We start from the raw sequence: 21,257 nt of genomic DNA on the forward strand, positions 1-21,257 counted from the left end.
GTTGCTGGATATTTTAGCCACAGTTGTAGTTGTATGCACGTTTCTGAAATATTGAAAGGCCAATAATATCCATTCTATACCCTAAAGTCTTCTTTTACCAACCCCCATCTCTAATCTTTCACTAATATCTAACAATACTTGAAGGTTTTGCTGATTTCACCAAATGAGAAAACCTAAATAAAACAGAAGAGAAGTCTTCCAGTGATGTTAGACATTGCTGAAGGGCTAAATAGAGATTTAGGAAGGCTTGATCTGCACGTGATACTTACCCTTTAAGTTGTAAGGCAAGTTGGCACTATAAAAATCCACAATTGTGATCCTCTACCTTTTAAAGTAACAACTCTTAATTTGTACAGTATGAAAACTGAACAAATTACAGTGTAGCAGGAACCCATCAGCCACAGATGGCGAACTGATTTGGTGACCAATACTCATTTGTAGGTTGTTTGATCAAGCATTGATAAACTAATAGGTATCCAGCATCAATGACAACCATAAAAAACAAATCTTGCCACCAGTTTTTAACCAGTAGTTGACAAAATAAATACTAATAGCATTTTCACTTTTCCAAACCAATATGGTGTAGAAAGTAACTGCAGAAATTTATGGAATATCCAGTCTAACATGAATCATACATAAAGATTAGAAAAGAATGTACAAAAAATATAAAAAGATTTTGTGTCTTTATTGGGATGGTGTTAGGTTTTAAAATACACCAGCTTTGTTCACTGAATTTGATTTTAATCAGAAATGACACAATAGAGTTACAATACTGGTCCAACAGTCTTGTCTGCTTTTTTTTTTTTTCCAGCAAGAAAGAATGCACTGAGTAATCAGAAAGCACTGGCAGGCATAGGTTAATTTAAGATACAAGCTCTTTAGTTCCCAAAGCACTTGCAAAGTCACAATGTATGGAACTAGGATCTTTAGATTGGTCACATGGGTAAACAAGTATCACGTGGCAGCTAAACTTTAATTTATTATTTACTATTAAGTTGCCACTGGTCAATTTTCTCAGATGTATTTTTCTCAACATTTTTTCTTCAATGTATAAAAAAAGTATGAAATATAAACAAGCTCTTGCATTGTACACTTTAGCAGTACAATTCAAGTATTATAGAACTGACCATCTAGACGCATCAAATCCCATCAAATCATGGATAATCCACCAATATACAAAATATCAGGGCACAAAGAACTAAAACCCACTTCTTTGTTTTTGTTAAACACAGGTTCATATATTTAATCTAAAGAAAAAAAACAAAACATTTAATCAATTTGGCTTTCTACTACATCTGCATGTTGAGACACTTATAAAATATTCCTGTTTCATAGCGTTTGGTCTTTTTCTTGTCAAGTCTTGTTTGATGTCGTTACACCAGCCATCCAGACTAACAGGAAATCGGAAAGATCTCTTCCTCCCATCTCTCCATCCCTGCTCAACGTACTGTCAAGCTTTAAGACATGACTCCAAACACGGGATTGTGACGACAGATGCTAGGACCAATCTCTTCATAATCTTTTTTGGTATGGCATACTTGGTAGAACTCAGGCTGGAAAAAGAAGATCATCACTTTACATTTTTTTCATACATTCAATACACAGAACAAGGGGTTCTTTCCTATCCATACTGAAGAATACTCATTTCTGACTGCAATAAGCTTAAAGAACATGAAAATATATTACCAAAAGGGTGAGGCTTTTTAGCAAGATATATATGGAGAAACATTAAGTATGGAGGTGCAAACTTTGGGTGTTGTAGGGTCAAACGAGAATGCCTTTAATCAAACAAGCAGTAGTTCATTTTGAAGAGAAATTGGCTGTAAAGTCTACAAATTCCCAAAATGCACATTTTGTTAGAGGATCAGCATGTAAATTGTACAGAAAATGAGAATTCCATAGCCTGTTCTTGGCACTGCTTAATGTCAGCATATAGGGAGGAAGGTGGAGTTCATCCAGTCCATGCTTTTGCCTGGGAGTTGTGGACTTAGCATTCACAAATCAACCACATCTGCAGCATCTGAATTTGTAATGGAGTATTTCTTTAAATTACCCCACTGCTATTTGAAGCTACCTATGTATGTGCAGGACATGGACTCATTTCCAAAGTGACAGAAGTCAAAAGTACAGAGTACAAAAACCCACTGCGAGGTTTCTATATTGCAAACTTTGCTTATGCAGAGTAAAACAGAACCATCCATAGAATGATTTTTTTTTAAATAGCAAGAAAGTGGGGGGGGGGGGGGGGGGGGGGGGGATTTAAAAAAATGTTCACATTGGGACAAAGACCACGCATATGTTTTAGCCATCCCTATCCACCCAATCCCTCGACCTTGCACCAGTTCTCAAAGCGAAAAAGACATGTGCACGCTATCTTTGAAAACTACCAATGGTTAAGAAAAATTAAAAAAAACCAGTATGGGCGGTCACTTGCACCTGCTTTTTGTGTGGCAGCACTTTGCTTAGAAAGTGTGCGTGTTGCTTACTAAAATGCCATCTATGTGTGCGCTTTTCCTCACCAGCGCTAAATATGCTTCTATTGCAGAACACGGATTCTTTTAGCTGTAATGAGAGTGGATGACTTTCAAACAGCTGATTTATGTAGACAAAACTTTTGCCTGCAGAAACAGCTTTGAAAATTGCCCTTTTAAGCACTGGAATGTCGTAATCCTGGTATTTTGTCACAAAATGAAGGGCATATTTTCCATTAATAAAATCATGGATACATTTTCTTCACTTTACTGTGACAGTTTAAGCAATTTATTGAAAACCTTGGCAGTGACTGGGGAAAAGAGTTTGTAAACTTTAGCCAATGTATTTCAAAATCTGCACATATATTCATTACATTTATATACTAGTGAAGAACGTAAATCAAATATAACTCAGAAAATGTTTACAGGCCTTCATGGGTGGTAGGAAGCTTTTTTTATGGAAAACATCTTACCATATTCAGGGCTCTCCATATACAGCAGGATAAATTAGCTATGATACATTGATGACATCATCTGACGACACCAAATGGACCCTTCCCCTCTTAGCTCACAGAGACTTTGCTCTAATGAGCATGTGTGGGAGTTCCTGCACACATGCACTGCCTTATAAGCCCTTCAGTTGACTGTAGAGCTTAGCTTTAGGAAAGTAGTTGATTCTCCAGGGAAGAAGGCAGATATTAAGCATGACTAACTCATCCTGACATCAATGAAGAACCTATTTATGACAAGCAAACTTGCTTTCTCCATCGAAAAGCAGGGCTGAATTATCCATGAAATGTGAAGAATCACAAGCTGAGAGTTGCATGACAGAGCATTTACTGAAAGCACCCCAGGACCCCCCCCCCCCCCCCCCCTAAGAGAGTGGATTATGGATAAACAGGCTGTGCAGAAGTGGTTACTCACTTCTGGAGATTGTCCAGACAGTAATGGGATATTAAGGTGTGAACAGACAACCAAGTTGCAGCTTTGCAGATGTCTTTGGTGAGCCACTGAAGTAGCCATGGCTCTTACTCGATGAGCATTGAAAGACTGGGATCTGGAGGTCAATCAGGGCATAGCAATGTGCAGTACAGTCTGCTACCCAATTGGACAATATGCTCTTGACAATTGCTATTCCCAGTCTGTTGGGATTGTGACAAGCCAATGAGGATGAGTTTTTAGATAACAGACCAAGGCCCTTATAAAGTCCAGTGAATGGAAAGCCTTCTCCCCCTTATTGTAAAAGGCATGACTCAGATGAAAGCCTGAAACTATTTTTGGTAGAAACTTGGGGAGAATATGCAGAGCAGCACTCTATTGTAGAAAAAGTGTAGATATAAAGGGTAATGAACTGAGACCTGTAGTAAACAGACATTCCTCGGTGACGTAAGAGCGACTAGGACCACCACTTTCCAGGTGAGAAACTTTAAGAAAACAGATTAACAGTTCATAGTGTGGTTTCATTAGTTGTGACAAGATGACATTAAGATCCCATGGCACCAGTGGCTTGGCAACCGGAGGTCTCATATTATGCCCTATGAACTTGATCCTTTAAAAGTAGGAACAAGACTAGACAGCAAAGTTAATTATGAACCCCAGTGACTGGAGAAACCAGATAGCCTTCTGCAGGGCATCCAATACCCCTGCTTGGGAAGGGCCATCAGTAGCAAGTTGTCCAAGTAAAAAAAAAACAAAAAACAAACCAAAACAAATTTCCTGGCGATGAAGGTGTACCACTGCTACTATTTGTCACTTTATAAGATTTCAAGGCTAAAGAGAATCTGAATGGAAGAACTTTGTATTGGCAGTGAGAAGAATCCACCATGAAACATTTCAAATGAGAGTGATGGAGGGGTGTATGAGCATACACATCTTGTCTCATGCTTAAATGAAAGGAAGGATAAGAGTTCATTTTGAACTTTTCCTGTAATAGGGTCTTGTTCAGTCTTCTTAAATCCAGGAGGGATCTCAATCCCCCTGACTTCTTGGGAATAATGAAATAGCAGTAGAGCCCCTTGCTAAGTTCTTTGGGAGGGACCAGGAGTGTAAAAGATATCCAGATTCCATAATTTTGAGGACCCAAGAGTCCTTGGTAATCTTCCACATTCTTCCAAGAAAAGGTGAATTATCCCCCCTATTAGAGAGGTTGCGGCCTAAGGGTAGAGTCCTGTCAAAAACTAGGCAAAGGTTTAGGCTGTATCTATTGAGGCAGCGTTGACTGATGTCAATCGTGCTGACATCTGTATGGCGGAAGCTGCTGTTGTAGTACAGGTGGTGTGTGATATCACAAATAGATGGAAAGGGTGTCTTTGAAAAAAGGAGCATTTAAAAGCAAAACGTAAGGATAGAGGAAAGCCATTGCTCAGTTCCTTTGATAGAGATTGAATGGCAGCACACTGCTGCTTAATTTGGATGACAGTTTCTTTGACTGTTTCTGAAGAGGTTGTTCCCCAAACAAGACTCATTAGCCAACTTGTCAAACATCTTCACGCAAGCTGCTGGCTCTCAAACAGCCCATCTGGCATGCTCCAATAGCTGCTGCAGAATATCTTGCTGTGGTATCTAATGATTCATATGCTGAACAGAGAAGATGTCAGTGAAACTTCTGCATCCCGAAAAGCCTACTGATAGCTTTCCTGCTCTCTGTCCAGCGATTCTACTAGGGGTTTCAGCTTATCGATACAACTATGAAAGTACTGAACCATGTTGAACTGCTGGACTTATGCAGGTGTTCAGCATTAAGCTCTGGTAGACCTTTTTCCCCAAAACTGTCCAATAATCTAGGGTCCTCACTTGGACGGCAGCTAAGATTCTAGCCTTTTTAGCCCATTTCAGTATTGACTATCACTGACAGATGTAGTAGCTGGACTACTCCAAACCAGAGGGTCTGCTGTATTATCTACTTTAGGTCCAAGTTTCTGGCTACTGGAGGACAGGAGGCTGGACTTTCCTACATTTTCATCTGTATATCCTGTAGGATTGGGATGGCTGCAGGCTTAGACTACTCTTAAAAAATCTGGAGAAGCCCAAAGACTTTGGGTGCAGGGGTTTTTGTCCTATGAACGAACTCCCATCTCCTTACCCAATTTACCCAGGAATTTGAAGTATGATATGCTGTAGAATTCTTCACCACCAGAAAACTTATCAGGTAAATCTGAATGAATCCCCATAGACCTTTCCTAAGAATTAAGAGGCAAAGGGACACTAACCCCCAGCCCCAATGATGATGAAGGCAACTGGGGTTGGGATCCTCTGTCATGTTAGAGAAGAATATTCCCGGGCCATGCTCCAGACTGTGGTGGCCTGTGTTCCTTCCACACACTGGCTAGATTCCTCTGCAGAGAGAGGGGGTTTGGGGCTAAATTCCACCACTGGGCCCTCTGATGGCAGCTTCTGAGATGTGGAGGAAAGAAGAATGCCCCCTTGAGGAAACAAACTACTATTCTAGATAGAAGAAATTAAAGGGTGGCCTCCATGTCACTTGTTGCCAGTGAGGCAAAAGTCTTCACCAATTCAACTACCTGGTCAATGGGCTACTGTGTGCTCTGACCCAGAGCTGGGGATACCTTCTCCTGGATCAAATGCAGTGGTGAACTCATGGAAACCAGAGGTACAATGGAGCATATTGGTTTTATAGTCTCCAAACAAAGTCATCTAACAAGGAGATAAGGACATCAACATTCAGGGAGGTAAGCATAGTGAATCACCCTCAGGGCCCCTTAATACTTCTTCCTGCCTTGAGTATGTCGATGGCACCATAAGTCAATGGCATCAATCCCGATTTTAGTTTCTGTGGTGCCAATGGCTCTAATGTATGGCACTTTTTCTTTTTATGTTGAGACACACCAGGCATGAGATGAAAGGCTCATCATCCCTGCCTCGTGACATTCATTTCTCTCTACTCTAGTAATGTGGTGGGATCCAGTAACTGGCACCGCAGGAGATCCTGCTCAACTCAGCACAGAGGGAGCCCAAAGGGGTCCTCGCGGTGAGAGAAGGAATGACTGACTTTTCACCGACCTGCAAAGATCTTCCATCTCGTAGGCCCTGTTCCTCTAGCACCCCTGCAACATCTGGTCACAAACATAGCCAACTGCTATGACGTGGTCTGGCCCCAGGCATTTGTAACAAATATCGTGACTGTTGGTAATGGACATTTTTCAGCCACACACGCAATCCTTGAAGCCACTGGAAGTGGATTTCTTGGAGTTGAACGCTCTTTATATTTACTTTAATAAGATTTTTTTTTATAGCACTGAAAAGTGCTGTTGAGGGGCTGCCGAGGAAGTGAGGCAACTTGAAGCAAGTTAAAAAAAAAAAAAAAAAAAAGGAAAACTACAAAATACCGGAGGGTAGATGTCTGTGCAGAAACTCACAAGGGAGCATGCATGGGAACACCTGCATATGCTCAGAAAAGTAAAAGCTCTATGAGCTAAGACAGAAGCTCTGTTCAGCATCATTGGATGATATCACCCATGTGTCATGCTAATTCATTTCTGCTTGTCGCTGGTTAAAGCTGTGATATAGTAGAAAAAGGTCAAACAAATTTTAGATAATATCCTTTTATTGGGCTTTAATACATTTGCGACTAGTTTTTGAAATCCATGCTTCCTTCATTTTGTCAGTGCACTGAAAGTATAGTTCTCAAAAGCAAGTTACAAATTGTACTAATTTAGTCCAGTAAAAAAAAGGTATCACAACTTGTTTACTTATCTTTATTTCTAGGTATCCAAGTAGATTAATACAGTAACCACTTTACTTTATTCAAATCTCAATATAAAAAAACTATATGAACAGTTCAAGAGATCCAAAACTTAAGTCAGCTCAGCATAAAGAAAATATTCAAAGTTTACATTAAACAGGCGCCAGTCGCAAAGGTGTTTATCATACTCTACAAAAGAGAAGAGAAGGGGGAATATGAGAGACAGTCAAATACCTCAAAGACAAAGGAACAAGCAGCAAACCTTTTTCAGTAGAAAATAGTTCTAGTAGAAGAGGACATTACATGAGGCTCCAAAACAAACAGAATTCAACCAAGCATAGGAGAATATAGAGGATTCCTACTGGCAAAGTGAAGGGAAAGCCAAAGATCAGACAGGATCTAGGTCATGCACCAGAAAACTGGGCACACTAGATGAGTCTTGACAACTGTACACTTGTCCTCCTCAAGCATCGCATTGATTCTAGTTTTCCCAAAGGGATTGAAAACCATGAAAATACCAGTTTAAAAAAAAAACACAAAACCTCCAAAACCAAGAGAAAAATTATATAACATCCCTTTTTTAGCTTTTTAATATTAAAAACACTGATTGGAGATTTTATAATATTTGGGTAAAACGACTTTATTCCTTAAATGTATGCTAAACTAAATCCATTCCTCTGGATCAGTCACGCACTCAATCTATTAGCAAACTCCCTCAACTCAGTTCAGAAGTTCCATAATCTCTTGCAGACCAAGAGTTTTATCCATGCAAGTAATTTGAAAAAAAAAAAAAAAAATCTTACAATAGTGTCAATCAGAACTTTTAAAGAAAGAAGCTAACAGAGAAAAATTAATAGTACAGTAAAAAAAAAAAGTTAACGAACCCGAAATACAAGCCTAAATCCTAAAACATTGGAGAGGGGGAGGGGGATTCTTACCGTGGAAGCCAACATAGATCCTCCAAACCAGACTGCATATCTTTGCATGTGATGAGTAATGACTTGCACGTCAATAGGTTTCGGCTATAAGGAAAAATGAAATAGTTACATTTTTTATTGTAAACTAAATTATATACATACATATACATCATAAAAATAGAAGACAGATCTCATGTCAGGGCAGCCTTGTGCAACAGAGAACTTAATACTGCTGCATGGTTCAGACTGTTAGCCTACCAAATGAATATCACTAAGAACCAGGTTATTCCTCCTCTCATCTACAATAGGCTATAACAGCATATGTTTACAGATGGGTGTTGGACAAAATTATCCAAAACGACATATTAATCTCCCCCCCCCCCTTATTTTTTTTTAAGGCTTCATTGGCTACAGTGAAATGGCACTTTCAAGACAAATGGCTAATTATCCATAAAACAGAGTTGCTTCCCTGTAACAGGTGCTCTTCTAGGACAGCAGGATGTTAGTCCTCACACATGGGTGACACCATCGGATAGAGCCCAGCCCAGAAAACTTATGTCAAATTTTCTAGAACTTTGACTAGGTACACTGAGCATGCCCAGCATGTCCTATTATCATGCATCCACGTGGGGTCCCTCTTCCGTCTCCTAAGATAGAATTACGATTAAAATGATAAACAGGGAAACCCAACTCTGTGGGGTGGTGGGTTTCATGAGGACTAGCATCCTGCTGTCCTAGGAGAACACCTATTATAGGTAAGATACACAGAAATGATGGCAGAAGACCAATAGGTCCCACCAGTCTGCCCTGTAAGTTTTCACACTTATTTTCTCATACTTATCTGTTACTCCGATCAGAGTTCAGGGCCCTTATTGGTAGCTTTTTGATTCTAATTTCCTTCCACCCCCACCACTGATGCAGAAAGCAGTGTTGGAGCTGTATCAAAGTGAAGTATAAGGCTTAATGTTTGAGGGTAGTATCCGTCCTATCGAGCAAGTTACCCCGATGTTTGTATACTCATACTGCTTAGATCAATGCCTTGTTAGATGTTGGCTGGATGTAAATCCTATTTCTTCATCCCCCCCCCGCCCCACCATTGAAGCAGTGAGCTGCGATGGATATGCATTCAAAGTGAAGTATCAGGTTTAATTTGTTAGGGATAGTAATCGCCGCAATAAGCAAGCTACTCCCACGCTTATTTGTTTACCCAAACTGTGCAATTCAGTCCTTGGGTTGTTATCTGAATATAAATCCTCTTTTCTTATCAAAGCGCCAAAAAACCGTGGCTGGAAGCTAAAGGGGAACCAGAGAGGGACCCGCACCGAGAAAAAGACAGGAAAGATGAAAAAAAATTGTTGAAAAATGTTTTCCCCAAGGCAATTTAAGAAAAAATACCACAAACTCAGAGAAATCGCAATGCAAAAGCTCCGTGGGAAAAAAAAAAAAAAAGACTGAAGAGGGACCCTGCGTGGTATAGGGCATGCTCAGTGTGCCAAGTCAAAGTTCTAGAAACTGACATAAGTTTTCCGTGCTGGGCTCTATCAGATGATATCACCCATGTGTGAGAACTACCATCTTGCTTAGTCTAGGAGAAATACCTTGAGTAACAAAGTGCAGTTTTATATTTGTGCCAGAATTCTATGAACAGCTGGAGAAAATGTATTAGTGATCCCTGTAACACATGATTACAGATTACAAGTAAAGTGTATAGGAAAATTGGTTCTTACCTGCTAATTTTCGTTCCTGAAGTACCACAGATCAGTCCAGACGAGTGGGTTTATGTATCCCTACCAGCAGATGGAGGCATAGAGCAAAACTTTGAGGCACTGCTACATAACTGAGCGCACCACCTGCAGTCCCCTCAGTACTGACCTGTACCCAAGCCAAGATGATTACGTTAACAAACCTTCCCCTACACTAAGGGCGAACAGAGAAAGTTGGAGCCCCTGGAACTAGGCCCTCTTGAATTAACAGAAAAACACATATATCCAACTATGTATTCTTCTCATTACTCTGACTACATCAAACCTCAGCTAAACATCCAGAAGCAAGGAAGTCTTAGACGAATGAGATGTACCCAAGCCCCTTTATTCTGGGCAGGATCCTGAAAGACCGGAGCACAAAACACTCTCCCCAAACATCGCCTCTTCTGGGGCATGCACATCCAAGCGATAATGTTTGGTAAAAGTGTGAAGACCATGGTGCTACATGGCAGATCTCCTGCTGAGAAAGCAAATGACACACTGACCACGAGGTCACCTGCGCCCTGGTGGAATGTGCTCGCAACATCTCTGGCACCGGTCAGCCCTTGCGGATTTAAGCTGAAGCTATTGTCTCCTTTAACCAGCGAGCAATTGTGCCTTTGGAAGCTTTATTTCCCTTCTTTGCTCCACTGAACAGGACAGATCTGATCTCCGAAAGGGATTAGTTACCTTGAGATATCGCAAAAGGATATGATGCACGTCCAATAAGTGAAGTTCGAGCTATTGAAGAATTGGTTGCCAAGTTCGAAAAGGCAGGAAGCTCCACCACCTGATTAAGGTGAAAAGAGGACACTACTTTCGGCAAAAAAGTTGGAACCATTCATAAGGAGACTCCATCATCCAAAAAACAGAGAAAAGGGTCCCCTACATGACAATGCTTGCAGTTCAGAGATTCATCTAGCTGAACAAATATCCACCAGGAAAACAGTCTTCAAGGTTAAATCTTTCGAGGCCCTGTGTGGGGGGGCCCACACAGCACCTGAAGAACCAAATTCAGATTTCCATGCCAGGCAGATCTTCCACACTGGAGGATGCAGATGCTTTGCCCCTCTCAGAAAATGAGCCACATCTGGATGAGATGCCAGCAGCTTTCCCCGAATCCTGCAGTGCAGGAAACTCAGAGCTGCTACCTGGACCTGGAGGGAATTGTACGCTAGCCCCTTAGATAATCTGCATTGCAGAAATTCCAAGATCTGCGAGACATGCACCTCTAAGGGCTGTACTCTCTTCAAACACCATGATTTGAATACTCTCCACACCTAGACATAAGCCATTGAAGTGGAAGGCCTCTTCACCTGAAGCAAAGTTGCAATCACTGGCTCTGAATATCCTTTCAAACAAAGACGCCACCTCTCAAAATCCAGGCAGCTCGACAGAAGCGATCCTCCCGGGCTGAATATATGGGTCCCTGATGAATTAACCCTGAGAGATGAGCCAAGCAAACGGATCATTCTGCGAGACGCAGAAGGTGCGCAAACCACGGCCGCCGCAGCCACTCGAGCACCACCAGAATCACTCTGCCCGGATGAGTTTCGATGTGCTGCAGTGCCTGGCCACGGAGGAAACACGTTCAGCAAGAGGTGTGTCGCCACGATTGAATGAGTGTTGATGCCCTCCGATCCAACCTCCCGTCTGCGATTGAAAAAATGACCCATTTTCACATTTGCTGGAGTCGCCATAAGGTCCATCACTGGTTTGCCCCACCTTGCTTGCAGCAAGGTGAAGGCTTTGGCCGACAACTCCCACTCTCCCAAATTCAGATGCTGACTGCTGAGGAAGTCCACTTGCACGTTGTCCACTCCAGCCACATTAGAAGCAGCTAGTCTCTCCAAATGTTTCTCCGCCCACAGGAACAGCTGCTGCGCTTCCAACTCCACTAGAAGACACTTCGTACCACCCTCAAGAGTGATGTACACTACTGTCGTCACATTGTCCTAGAATACTCGCACTGATTTGCCCAAATGAGCAGAAGAAATGCCAACAAGGCCTTGTGCACTGTTCTGGTTTCCAGTTGATTGATCGACCAAGCCAGCCAATGGTGACCACTACCCTAGGCCAGTTTCCCCAGGCAAATTGCCCCCCATCCAGAGAGGCTGGCATCTGTGGTTACAAGTACCCAAGTTTGGGCATTTCCAGATTCATTCCCTTCGAGACTGCCACAACAGCCACCACAAGGAGACTGTACCTGGCCTCCTCTGGCAATGGTAACTAAGCTGCAATTTCCTCAGACTGCAGGTTCTAGCTGGATAACAGAGCCCCCTGCAGAGGACACGTGAGCAAATGTCCATGGCACTAAATCTAGCACAGAAGTCATGGACCCCAGGATCTGTAGGTTATCCCAGACCTTGGGCATCGCCAGACTCTGCAATCAAAGAACCTGACTGCAGCTTGAGGACTCTCTCCACAGTCAGGAACACCTTCCCCAGACAGGTATCTAAGCGAGCCCCTAGATACTCCAAGAATCGAGTCGACTTCAGATGGTTCGTCACCAAGCCCAATGCCCCCAGAAGCAGGAGCACCCGCTAGACTGAACGACCACACTCTACCTCAGACTTCACTTGAATGCACCAATCATCCAGGTACAGGTGTACCAGGGCGCCCTCCTTCCTGAGGGCTGCCGCCGCCACTACTACCATCACGTTTGTGAATGTGCACAGTGCAGTTGCTAACCCAAAGGGAAGAGCTCGAAACTAATGTTCTCCCAAAATCATGAATCTCAGAAACCGCTGATGATCGGGTCAAATAGGAATATGAAGGTGGGCCTCTGACAGATTCAGGTATGCTTAAAACTCCCCTTTGTGCACTGCCGCTATCACTGTGCGCAGTGTCTCCAAACAAAACCGTGGCACCCAGAGGACAGCATTAATCTTCTACAGACTTGAGAATGAGCCGAAAGGTCCCGTCCTTCTTTTGCACTTTGAAGTACACTGAATACCTGCCCTGCCCCCTTTCCTGAGGGGGCACCAAACAATGGCGCAAAGAAGCTGTAATTGCTGTAGCTTGTCATGCACAGCTTCCAGCTTGCTCCGGGAGACACAGCGGGAGACTACAAAGGTGTTCCTGAGTGGCTGAGAAAATTCTAAGGTATAACCATCTCTGATCCACTCCTCGTTAAAAAAAAAAAGAGAGCCTTCCTCCGATAGCTTCCTGAGAGGAGTGAACCATCACACCTTCATTGTCCAACCTTATTCCAATTCTGAAAGGGCTGCTGTCTGCCCAAACTCTGTTTCTGCAAAGCTTGTGCAGGGGCTTCTCTGCCAGCTCAAAATCTCCTGACCCACCGTGCTTGCGGTGGAAAGGTCTTCTTCAGACTCTTCTTGTCCTCAGGCAACTTATTGCCTTTCAACCCTCCCAACTGCTTCACGAGCTTTTCCAAATCCTCAACGAAGAGGAGCTTCCCCCTGAAAGTGAGGTTCAACAGCTGGGCCTTAGACTACACATCCGCCGACCAATTTCATAACCACAAGAGCCTGTGCGCTGCCACCGCTGAGAGACTTCATGGCAGAAGTCCAGACCATGTTGTACACAGCATCAACTACATAGGCCACTCCTGCCTCTAAATGAGCCGCCTGTGCAGTCTCAGATGCTGTTTCCTGAATGCTTCTGCCTTCTGCACCCAGGACAAACAGACTCACTGCTGCTCAAAGGGCCAAAGCTAAGCCTCTTGAGATAAGACTGCAGAGAAATTTTAAACTATTCAAAGGAAGTTTAAAAACTTGGCTTTTTAAACAGGCTTTTTATAAAGAGAACAGAGAAAGTAAATAAGCTCGTAAACTCAGCACTTAGTAAAAAAAGAAAAAAAAAAAACTATGTTCTTATTGGATACATCTTAGAATGCAATTGCAAGAGAGACTTTTATCCTACATGTAAACAAAATTCAGCAAATAGTTTTATATTAGATTACACTCTGTAACCGATCATTGTTGGCACTTCTATAACGTTTTATCTATTTTAAATGTTTAATGTTAATTTATGTGCCTTTTTTGTAAACCGTTGTGATGGTAAATAACAGACGGTATAGAAAAGATTTTAAATAAATAAATAAATAAATAGGACTTAAAAAAGCCGCTTAGGCAGAATCTCCAGCTTCCTATCCTGGAGATCCTTGAGAGCCGCCGCGCCCATCACAGGAATGACGAAACAGCTGCATTCACCTTGGGAACTCTACATAACGCCAAGGTCTGTTCCAGCAAGGGATATAATTTACCCAAAGCTCTCGCAACCTTCAGGCCTCCCTCGGGAGATTCCCACTCCCGATCCACCAACTTCATCTGCTTCAGCAATGGAAAAGCATAGGAGGCCCCCACCATCCCTCCAAGAGCGGATTCACTCCTCATTTGCCAGAGTCTTCCTGGACATCTTTGATGCCGTGCTCCTCCAGCACCTGGGGTATCAATGGACCCAGTTCCTCTGCGGAACAGCTGAACCACACGCAGGTCATCACCTTCCGCGACAGGGAACATCTCCGGGACCTGAGCGTCCATATCCTGCATGGCATCCTCCAAACCCATCAATGGGTCTCAGTCCAGGTTTTCTCCCAGGGCACTTACAGGGTCCTTGTCCAGTGCCACCGGACCCTCTTGGAGCTGGGTCAGGATCATCCATGCTATCTGATGAATCGCCCAGCATCCGCAGGATCCCTCCTGACTCCACAGGCCCTCTGGGACTTCCTAGGCAAAGGCCTTTGTCCTTAACTCCTTCTGGGCTAAGTCAGCCTTATGAAGGAGAAGCACAAAGCCCATGGAAAAGGCCTCCAGGTCCGAGGAGGACGAATCCTGATAGACTCCCTCCCAAGCCGGGGTCCCCTGGCAGCAGCAGGGTCCTTTCTCACTGGAAAAAGCATGGGAGGAGAATCCCAGGGCTCCGAAATGGCAGCCTGCACTTCGGCATGTGCTGTCAAAATGGCTGCTGGCTCCTCTGACACCCCACTCCCCAGGGCCTCAGGAGCTGACCCAGCCGCCTGCACTTTGTCACTGCTCCCTGGGGGTCCCAGCACCGCCCCCCCCCCAATGCATAATCGCAGCAAAACGAGGCCGCATCAAGGCAAGATCACCTCAGGCTGCAGCCATGGCAAAGTCTGCCATGCTGGCATGTCGGGGCGGTCAGACCTAAAAATAAATGGAGCCTCAGCGATCACACTGATCGCTGTCCAGGTGCTGAAATACAGCACTAACCACGATAAAGGAGGCAATTCAGCCCCCTCCCTCCTGCATGTCTCTCGGCAGACAAAAACAAAAAGCTTACCTGCTCCTCAGCCCTGCACAAATGTTGCTGCAGCCTCCCTGCTTCACTGCTCCTTTTTTCCCCTCTTTTTAAAGCAACAGGGCCAGAACAAAAAAAAGACAAGGGGGAAAGCACTACTCCCCTGCTTCTGGAGGCTACTGTGGAACCAGGCACACCGAGGGAGTGAAGGGCCCAGAGGGGGAGAGGGAACCAGGGCCCCTGGCTATCTACCCCCCCTGCCAAAAAAGGGCTGAGTCCTGATAGGGATTGCCAACTTGCTCTACCCAAGGGATGGCCCATCAAGGAATCTAACATCTCGGGGAGCTGAATCCTTATGTTCTTTTTTTTTTTTTTTTTTTTTTTTTTAAACACCTCCAGACTGCAGGTATGCACCTCTACTATCTGCTGGAGACAGAAATACTGAGGGACTGCAGGTGGCACTCTTGGTTATGTAACAGTGCCTCAAAGTTTTGTTCTCTGCCTCCATCTGCTGGTAGGGATGCATAAACCCACTTGTCTGGACTGATCTGGGGTACGAACAGGAAACATGCTTTTCCCTATGTAGGACCTTCTCTCCAGAGCTCTCTTCCTAGGGATTTGCAGTACAAAAATGATTTGAAAGCTTTTAGGAAGAAGCTGAAGGCATTTAAATAATGTTTTAGCCTGTTATACTACTACTAAATATTGCAATGTTTTATGTTTCTGTCTTTGCATATATTTTCACATTGTGTACCTGTAACCCACTCTGAACTATATATTGGAAGTAGCAGGCTATAAAATACAATTAAATAAATACTAACAAGTGAATTCAGCCAACTATCAATTTCATTTAGCTGGAACCTTACTATTGCATACATGGTTGTAGAGAGAGTAAGATGGTGTAGCTGCAGATATAAGTCAAACAGTACACAGCGTTTGAGGCAGGAGCTGAAAGATGGCTGAGATGAGGAAATAAGGCAGTAAGGTATAAATAAGAAAAACATTTTGACCAACTTGCAGAATGGAACCAATTTCATTACCGAATTTACTCAGTTTGGTGATGGAGGTGGCTATCTAACAATTTTAATGAGAATTCTTCTTGTGTATGTCAGAATTCTCAAGATTTTGTTATTAGGTCTCCAACAGCATAAAAAAGAAACATGACTGGCTTCATAAAAGCATGTTTCCTTGAATCCCTCTCTCTTGCATACATAATAGCATCTTGCTGTAGGTTGTAAAGACAGATGGAGAACTCTTGTTAAGACAGATTTCATCTATGCTATTGAAGAATATGACAGAAGGGAAGATACAAAAGTTCTTCAAAGTACCCCTTCTCGCCACACATACTTTTAATCTTAAACCGAATCAGTACAATTCACTACAGTGCATGCCATAAGATCACAAACCTTCAGTCTACCACCACTCAGCTCCTCACTGAGCTTCAGCCTGGCATCTACGGTTCGTTTCAAGTCTCTCTGCAAACGGCGGCCAAAGTCTCTGAACATGGTTGAGCCTCCAGAAAGAACAACATTCTGTAGAGCAAGCACACAAAAAGATAATTGTACTGTGAGAATGCTACTGATCTCTTGTATGGGTAGCCAAAAGTTGGACATACTCTTGGGTGAGGCAGGAAAGTATCATTTCCCAAAAATAATATGCTCCACTGAATTCTGAAAACATTTTTAGAAGCAACCATGTTATAATATTTTAATGTATTTGATAAAGGAAAAAAAAATCTCAATCACCTATGGCACAGTAAGAGAACACATTTCCTTACTTTTTGCAGTTTCATTTGCATTTCTGGAGATGTACTAAGCTTTGAAAATGTTCTATATTTCCATGCTCTATTGTTCTGGATATAAGTATTTCATGGGCATTCTATGCATATTCATTAAATATTCTGTACCAATATTGCTCTCAACATATTTAAAATGTAAACAGAACAGCCAATAGTGTGACCTCAGTGGAACAAATAGTTCAATGCAAGGGATTACTAACTGCATAGCACACCTAATTAAAATTACTTCAGCTAGAATCATAAAACAGCTGTGCAAGCAGTTGAGGAAACTAAACTACTGAACACTCCCTCGAGAATCCAACAATGCTGGAAATGTGTTTCTGCTTGGAAAGATATCCTACATCTCCTATAATTCTGTTTAAATTGATGCACTGCTAACGTTTCAGAGCATATGTGACCAAAAAAAAAAAAAAAAGAGCCACCAGAATAACATACACATAAGAGATCACAACATTAATCACAGCTACTTTAATATTAGCATTATACTTACTGACCTTGTAAAGAGGACGTCTAACATCAATAGGGCAATTTTGGATTACTTCATCTACTACTTCCGAGATAGGCTGCGTGAAGTCAGGATTGGCAAACTAATGAGAAGAAAATACCATAACAATAGTTTAAAAAAAATTCATGGCTTGAAACTGAATTACTACTAACCCCAAATTAAAAAATTGCAAACCTTTCAGTCAAGAAGGCAATTTCAAATTTATAACAGCATTGTATTGCTAGGTCAGATAAAAGTCAAGCAAAGGATAGGGATATAAATTATATTCCGATTAAGTAAGATCTTCTGAGAACAGCGATGTTGAAATTATGTTAAAAAAAAAAAAAAAAAAGATTTTGCAATAATGAAGCCATTACAGAGCAATGGAAAACCTACTCTTACCAGATATTAAAATAAAAAACAAAGGAAGAATGAAGCTCTGTCTAGTATTATGGTACATATATTTTTTTTTTGCAGTAGTAATATTGAGATGCATGCAATCCAATTTCTTACAACTATGAAGTTAATGTCTACGTACAAACAGCTGCTACATGTTTATCAGATCTGTTTCAAAAACTAAAATATGGAGCGTAATAAAATGTACAGTAAAAATTAGACATGTATTTGTTTTCAACAAAATATAAGACTAAATTACTTATCTGATCATTTCCTTTCCTTGAATACAATTAGGCCAGTTCAGAAGATTGGGTTATGCACACCAACCAGCAAATGGAGACAGATCAACAGGGTCACTGATATCACCCCTCTTAAGCATTTGTGCCGACACCAGCCTGACAGTATTTCTGTAACAAGGTAACTGTGGACAACTTTAACACAACCAGCAATCGAATTATACTAGCAATTTTTGTTCCTATTTTGCAAACCAGTGGACTTCCAGAAAACAGTCATGAAACAAATGAGGGAAGAGTTCCCAAACAAAACACCACTGAATCACTCAACTGCAGCAAAGTATATACCCTTTACTATACTTAACACGCGCCTGCAAAAACATCTATACCACAGAGTGTGAAATATTACACTGAAGACACCAGAAGCATAAGGAGAGTCCTAGACTGGTTTGACTGATTTCAAGGAAAAGAAAATACCTGATGAAAAGTAAATTCACCTTCCTCTTCATCCAGTCAGATCAGTCCAGATGTTTGGAATGTACCCAGGCTCCTCCCTTATAAGGCAGATACTGCCCAAGCTCCTTGCAAAATTGCCAAAGCAAAGGAATTCTGTAGCTTGGGTATCCAGGAGATAATGCTTAGTAAAAGTCTGCAAAAATGACCATGTGGCCGATTTACAGATTGCCAAAGGAGAACTCATGTACAACTCTGTGTACAAAGTTGCCTGTGCCCTCGTAGAGTGAGTTCTTACTTGCTTCAGCAATAAAACAGCAGAATCCAAGAAATCCACTATAATTACCTCCATTATCCATTGCACAATTGTAGCCCTAGCAGGCACTTCTTTATGCTCTCCAATATGCAAGGCAAACAATTAGACTTCCTGAATGCGTTCATGACCTTGAGATATCGTAAACGATGTCTCCGCACATCCAAGTGACGAAGAAAGGCATAGTCTTCTCAACTTCACCTGCCATGAAAATACAGGTAAGGAGATCGCCTTGTTGTGAAGGAGAGAACTATAGAAGTCAGACTGTATTCTTTTTAATCAACAAAAAAAGGATCCTTATAAGAAAGCATTTGTAACTCCAAAACTCTCCAAGTGGAACAAATAACGACCAGAAAAACTGTTTAAGGTCAGCAGCTGCAGAAAGACAGACTTAAGAGGATTTAACTGAGAACCTGCCGAAGAAGACAAAATTAAACAGAGATCCCAGATTGGGACCAGAATTTGAAGTGGAGGCATAACATGATTTACGCCTTCCAAGAAATAAGACATCGGGATGAGAACACATTAGTCTACCTTGAATATGTCCCTATAGCAAGAGAGGGTTGCCACCTGCACCAACAAAGTATTAACAGCCAAGTCCTTAGAAAGGCCTTCTTGCAAAAAAATCCAAAATCAAAAGGCACTGACACTAGAGCACCAATCCCCAAATATGCTCCTGTAAGCAAGTTTAGGGGTGCAGGGACCAGTCTGCTACAGGACACCTCCAATTGCCTTCCTACCTTACTTCACGATCCTAAGTCAGGAAAAGATAACATTTATTCTCCTCAGAAACAGACATCAGATTTGGCAAGATATGGAATTTAGAAAATAATTCCTGTCCCTAACATCCTGGCCACTAAGCACCAGTTTTACCTAAAGGAACTTCTGTATCATGGGTGGTTTCACACATGCCATAAACCTTAGCCTGTTTAATATATTCATTTTTATGGCTAATTTATTTACCCCTGGGGTCCCAGCTTCAGGCAATATCTGTTTACCTCTGAAGCAGATGTTGGCTGGAGAATGTGGGCAGGCAAGGAGACTTGACTCTGGGACAGATTCTGGCAGAGCAACCGGCTGTCTGGGGCTTGCTTCTGGGACCCTCAGACTGCTCACCACCGTCTCTCGTCAGGTTGTCTCCTCTCTCTGGTCCCCTAGCCACCTCTGGTCTTCTCCCTCTGCATTAACAAGGAGTGCTGGTCTGCTTCTGACCCCCTTTCACTTTCAGGGTTTACTTCCCCTGGGGGGGTCCATCACTTTTTTGGTCTATTTTACCCCCCCCCAGCTGATAAATATGCATAAGCTCATGCATAATCATGTGGTGGGTGTAGCGTCTTTGCCAACTGCAGATCTTTTCCCCCTCCCCATTTCTTTGAGGGAAGAACTGCCACATCTGTATTCCAAGCTGCAGGCCAGAGTTTTCCTCTGTCTCCGATTACTCCCCTTTTCCTCCAAGACTGGAGGTTTTTCCAACCTCTGGATCTTGCCTTGGCTGATCAATGACTCCTGGCTTATGAGCTTAGATTGTATTGACCTTCTGTCTGCTTTTTTTTTTTTTATTTGAACAGGCACATCTTGATAAAGTATCCTTCAGTGTATCAGGGCAAAAGTTTGTTTTCCATTGAGCTGTAACAGTGCTTTTAGGGCTAGTCAGTACACTGCTTCTTGACTATTATGATTCATGCTTGGTGATTCAGTGGTAAAACATGATATGATATATCTCCCTACACTCTATATGCAGACATATGCCAGGGAAATGGAAAATTTCTCCTAGCTTTCAGGAGCATAGCCACTTCAGACTAAGAATATACTTTTCTTCATCAAATAGACCCTTTCAAGGGTTAATGCGCAAGACAAAAAGTTTGATTTGTATCCTTGTGAAACAATGAACCCTGTGACACTAATTCCTTTTGAGACAGCAACCTTGGGTGGCCACAAAAAAGAGACTACAACGTCTGTGTATGACAGCAGATGTGGCCGATCTGAAGCTACTAGTACTATTAGATTTGGCTAAAAAGCAACCTTCTGAAGAACCCTACCTATGATAGGCCAAAGAGGATATATACATGAGTGTCTCCAATGACCATTCTTGTACTAGGCATCAAACCTGGACTTGACCGCCTCTCTTCCTGCACAAAAAGCTTGCGTGCTTTCGCATTCTTGCTGGTCACTCTGAGGTCCAGACTCAGCAGTCCTCATCTGTCAACAATAAGATTAAACACTTTGTGAGAGAAAGACCATTCCTCTGGGTCCATTATATGTTGGCTGAAAAAGTCTGCCTGCACATTATCCGTACCTGTTATGTGAGATGCTGATAATGCTTCCAAATTTGTTTCGGCTCACTGAAGAAGCAGGTTATCTAAATGAAACCTGAAGGATCAGCATCCCTCCTTGATGGCTTATCTAAGCTATTACTGTGGCATTGGACATTACCCTACCACACTATCAGAGGTGAAAATACCAGAAAAAGCCAGCGAATTGACCTGGCTTACAATCAGTTCATAGACCAGTTCGCTGCTTCTGAT

General features: G+C 42.4%; 1 protein-coding gene across 1 annotated transcript in view; it reads right to left on the reverse strand.

Annotated features, from left to right (window-relative positions):
- Positions 1-666: 666 nt before the first annotated feature.
- Positions 667-21,257, reverse strand: part of ACTR3 (actin related protein 3) — a 140,274-nt gene continuing 119,683 nt past the window's right edge. Inside the window, exons 9-12 of the mRNA XM_029605349.1 lie at positions 17,348-17,440; positions 16,462-16,587; positions 8,112-8,195; positions 667-1,553 (exon numbers count right to left, since the gene is read on the reverse strand). Of these exons, the coding sequence (XP_029461209.1) occupies positions 1,458-1,553; positions 8,112-8,195; positions 16,462-16,587; positions 17,348-17,440 (399 nt within the window). The 3' untranslated portion in view covers positions 667-1,457. The remainder of the gene's footprint in view (positions 1,554-8,111; positions 8,196-16,461; positions 16,588-17,347; positions 17,441-21,257) is intronic.

This window comes from Rhinatrema bivittatum, chromosome 6 (genome assembly GCF_901001135.1).
Source record: "Rhinatrema bivittatum chromosome 6, aRhiBiv1.1, whole genome shotgun sequence".
In the NCBI taxonomy this organism is placed as follows: Eukaryota; Metazoa; Chordata; class Amphibia; order Gymnophiona; family Rhinatrematidae; genus Rhinatrema; species Rhinatrema bivittatum.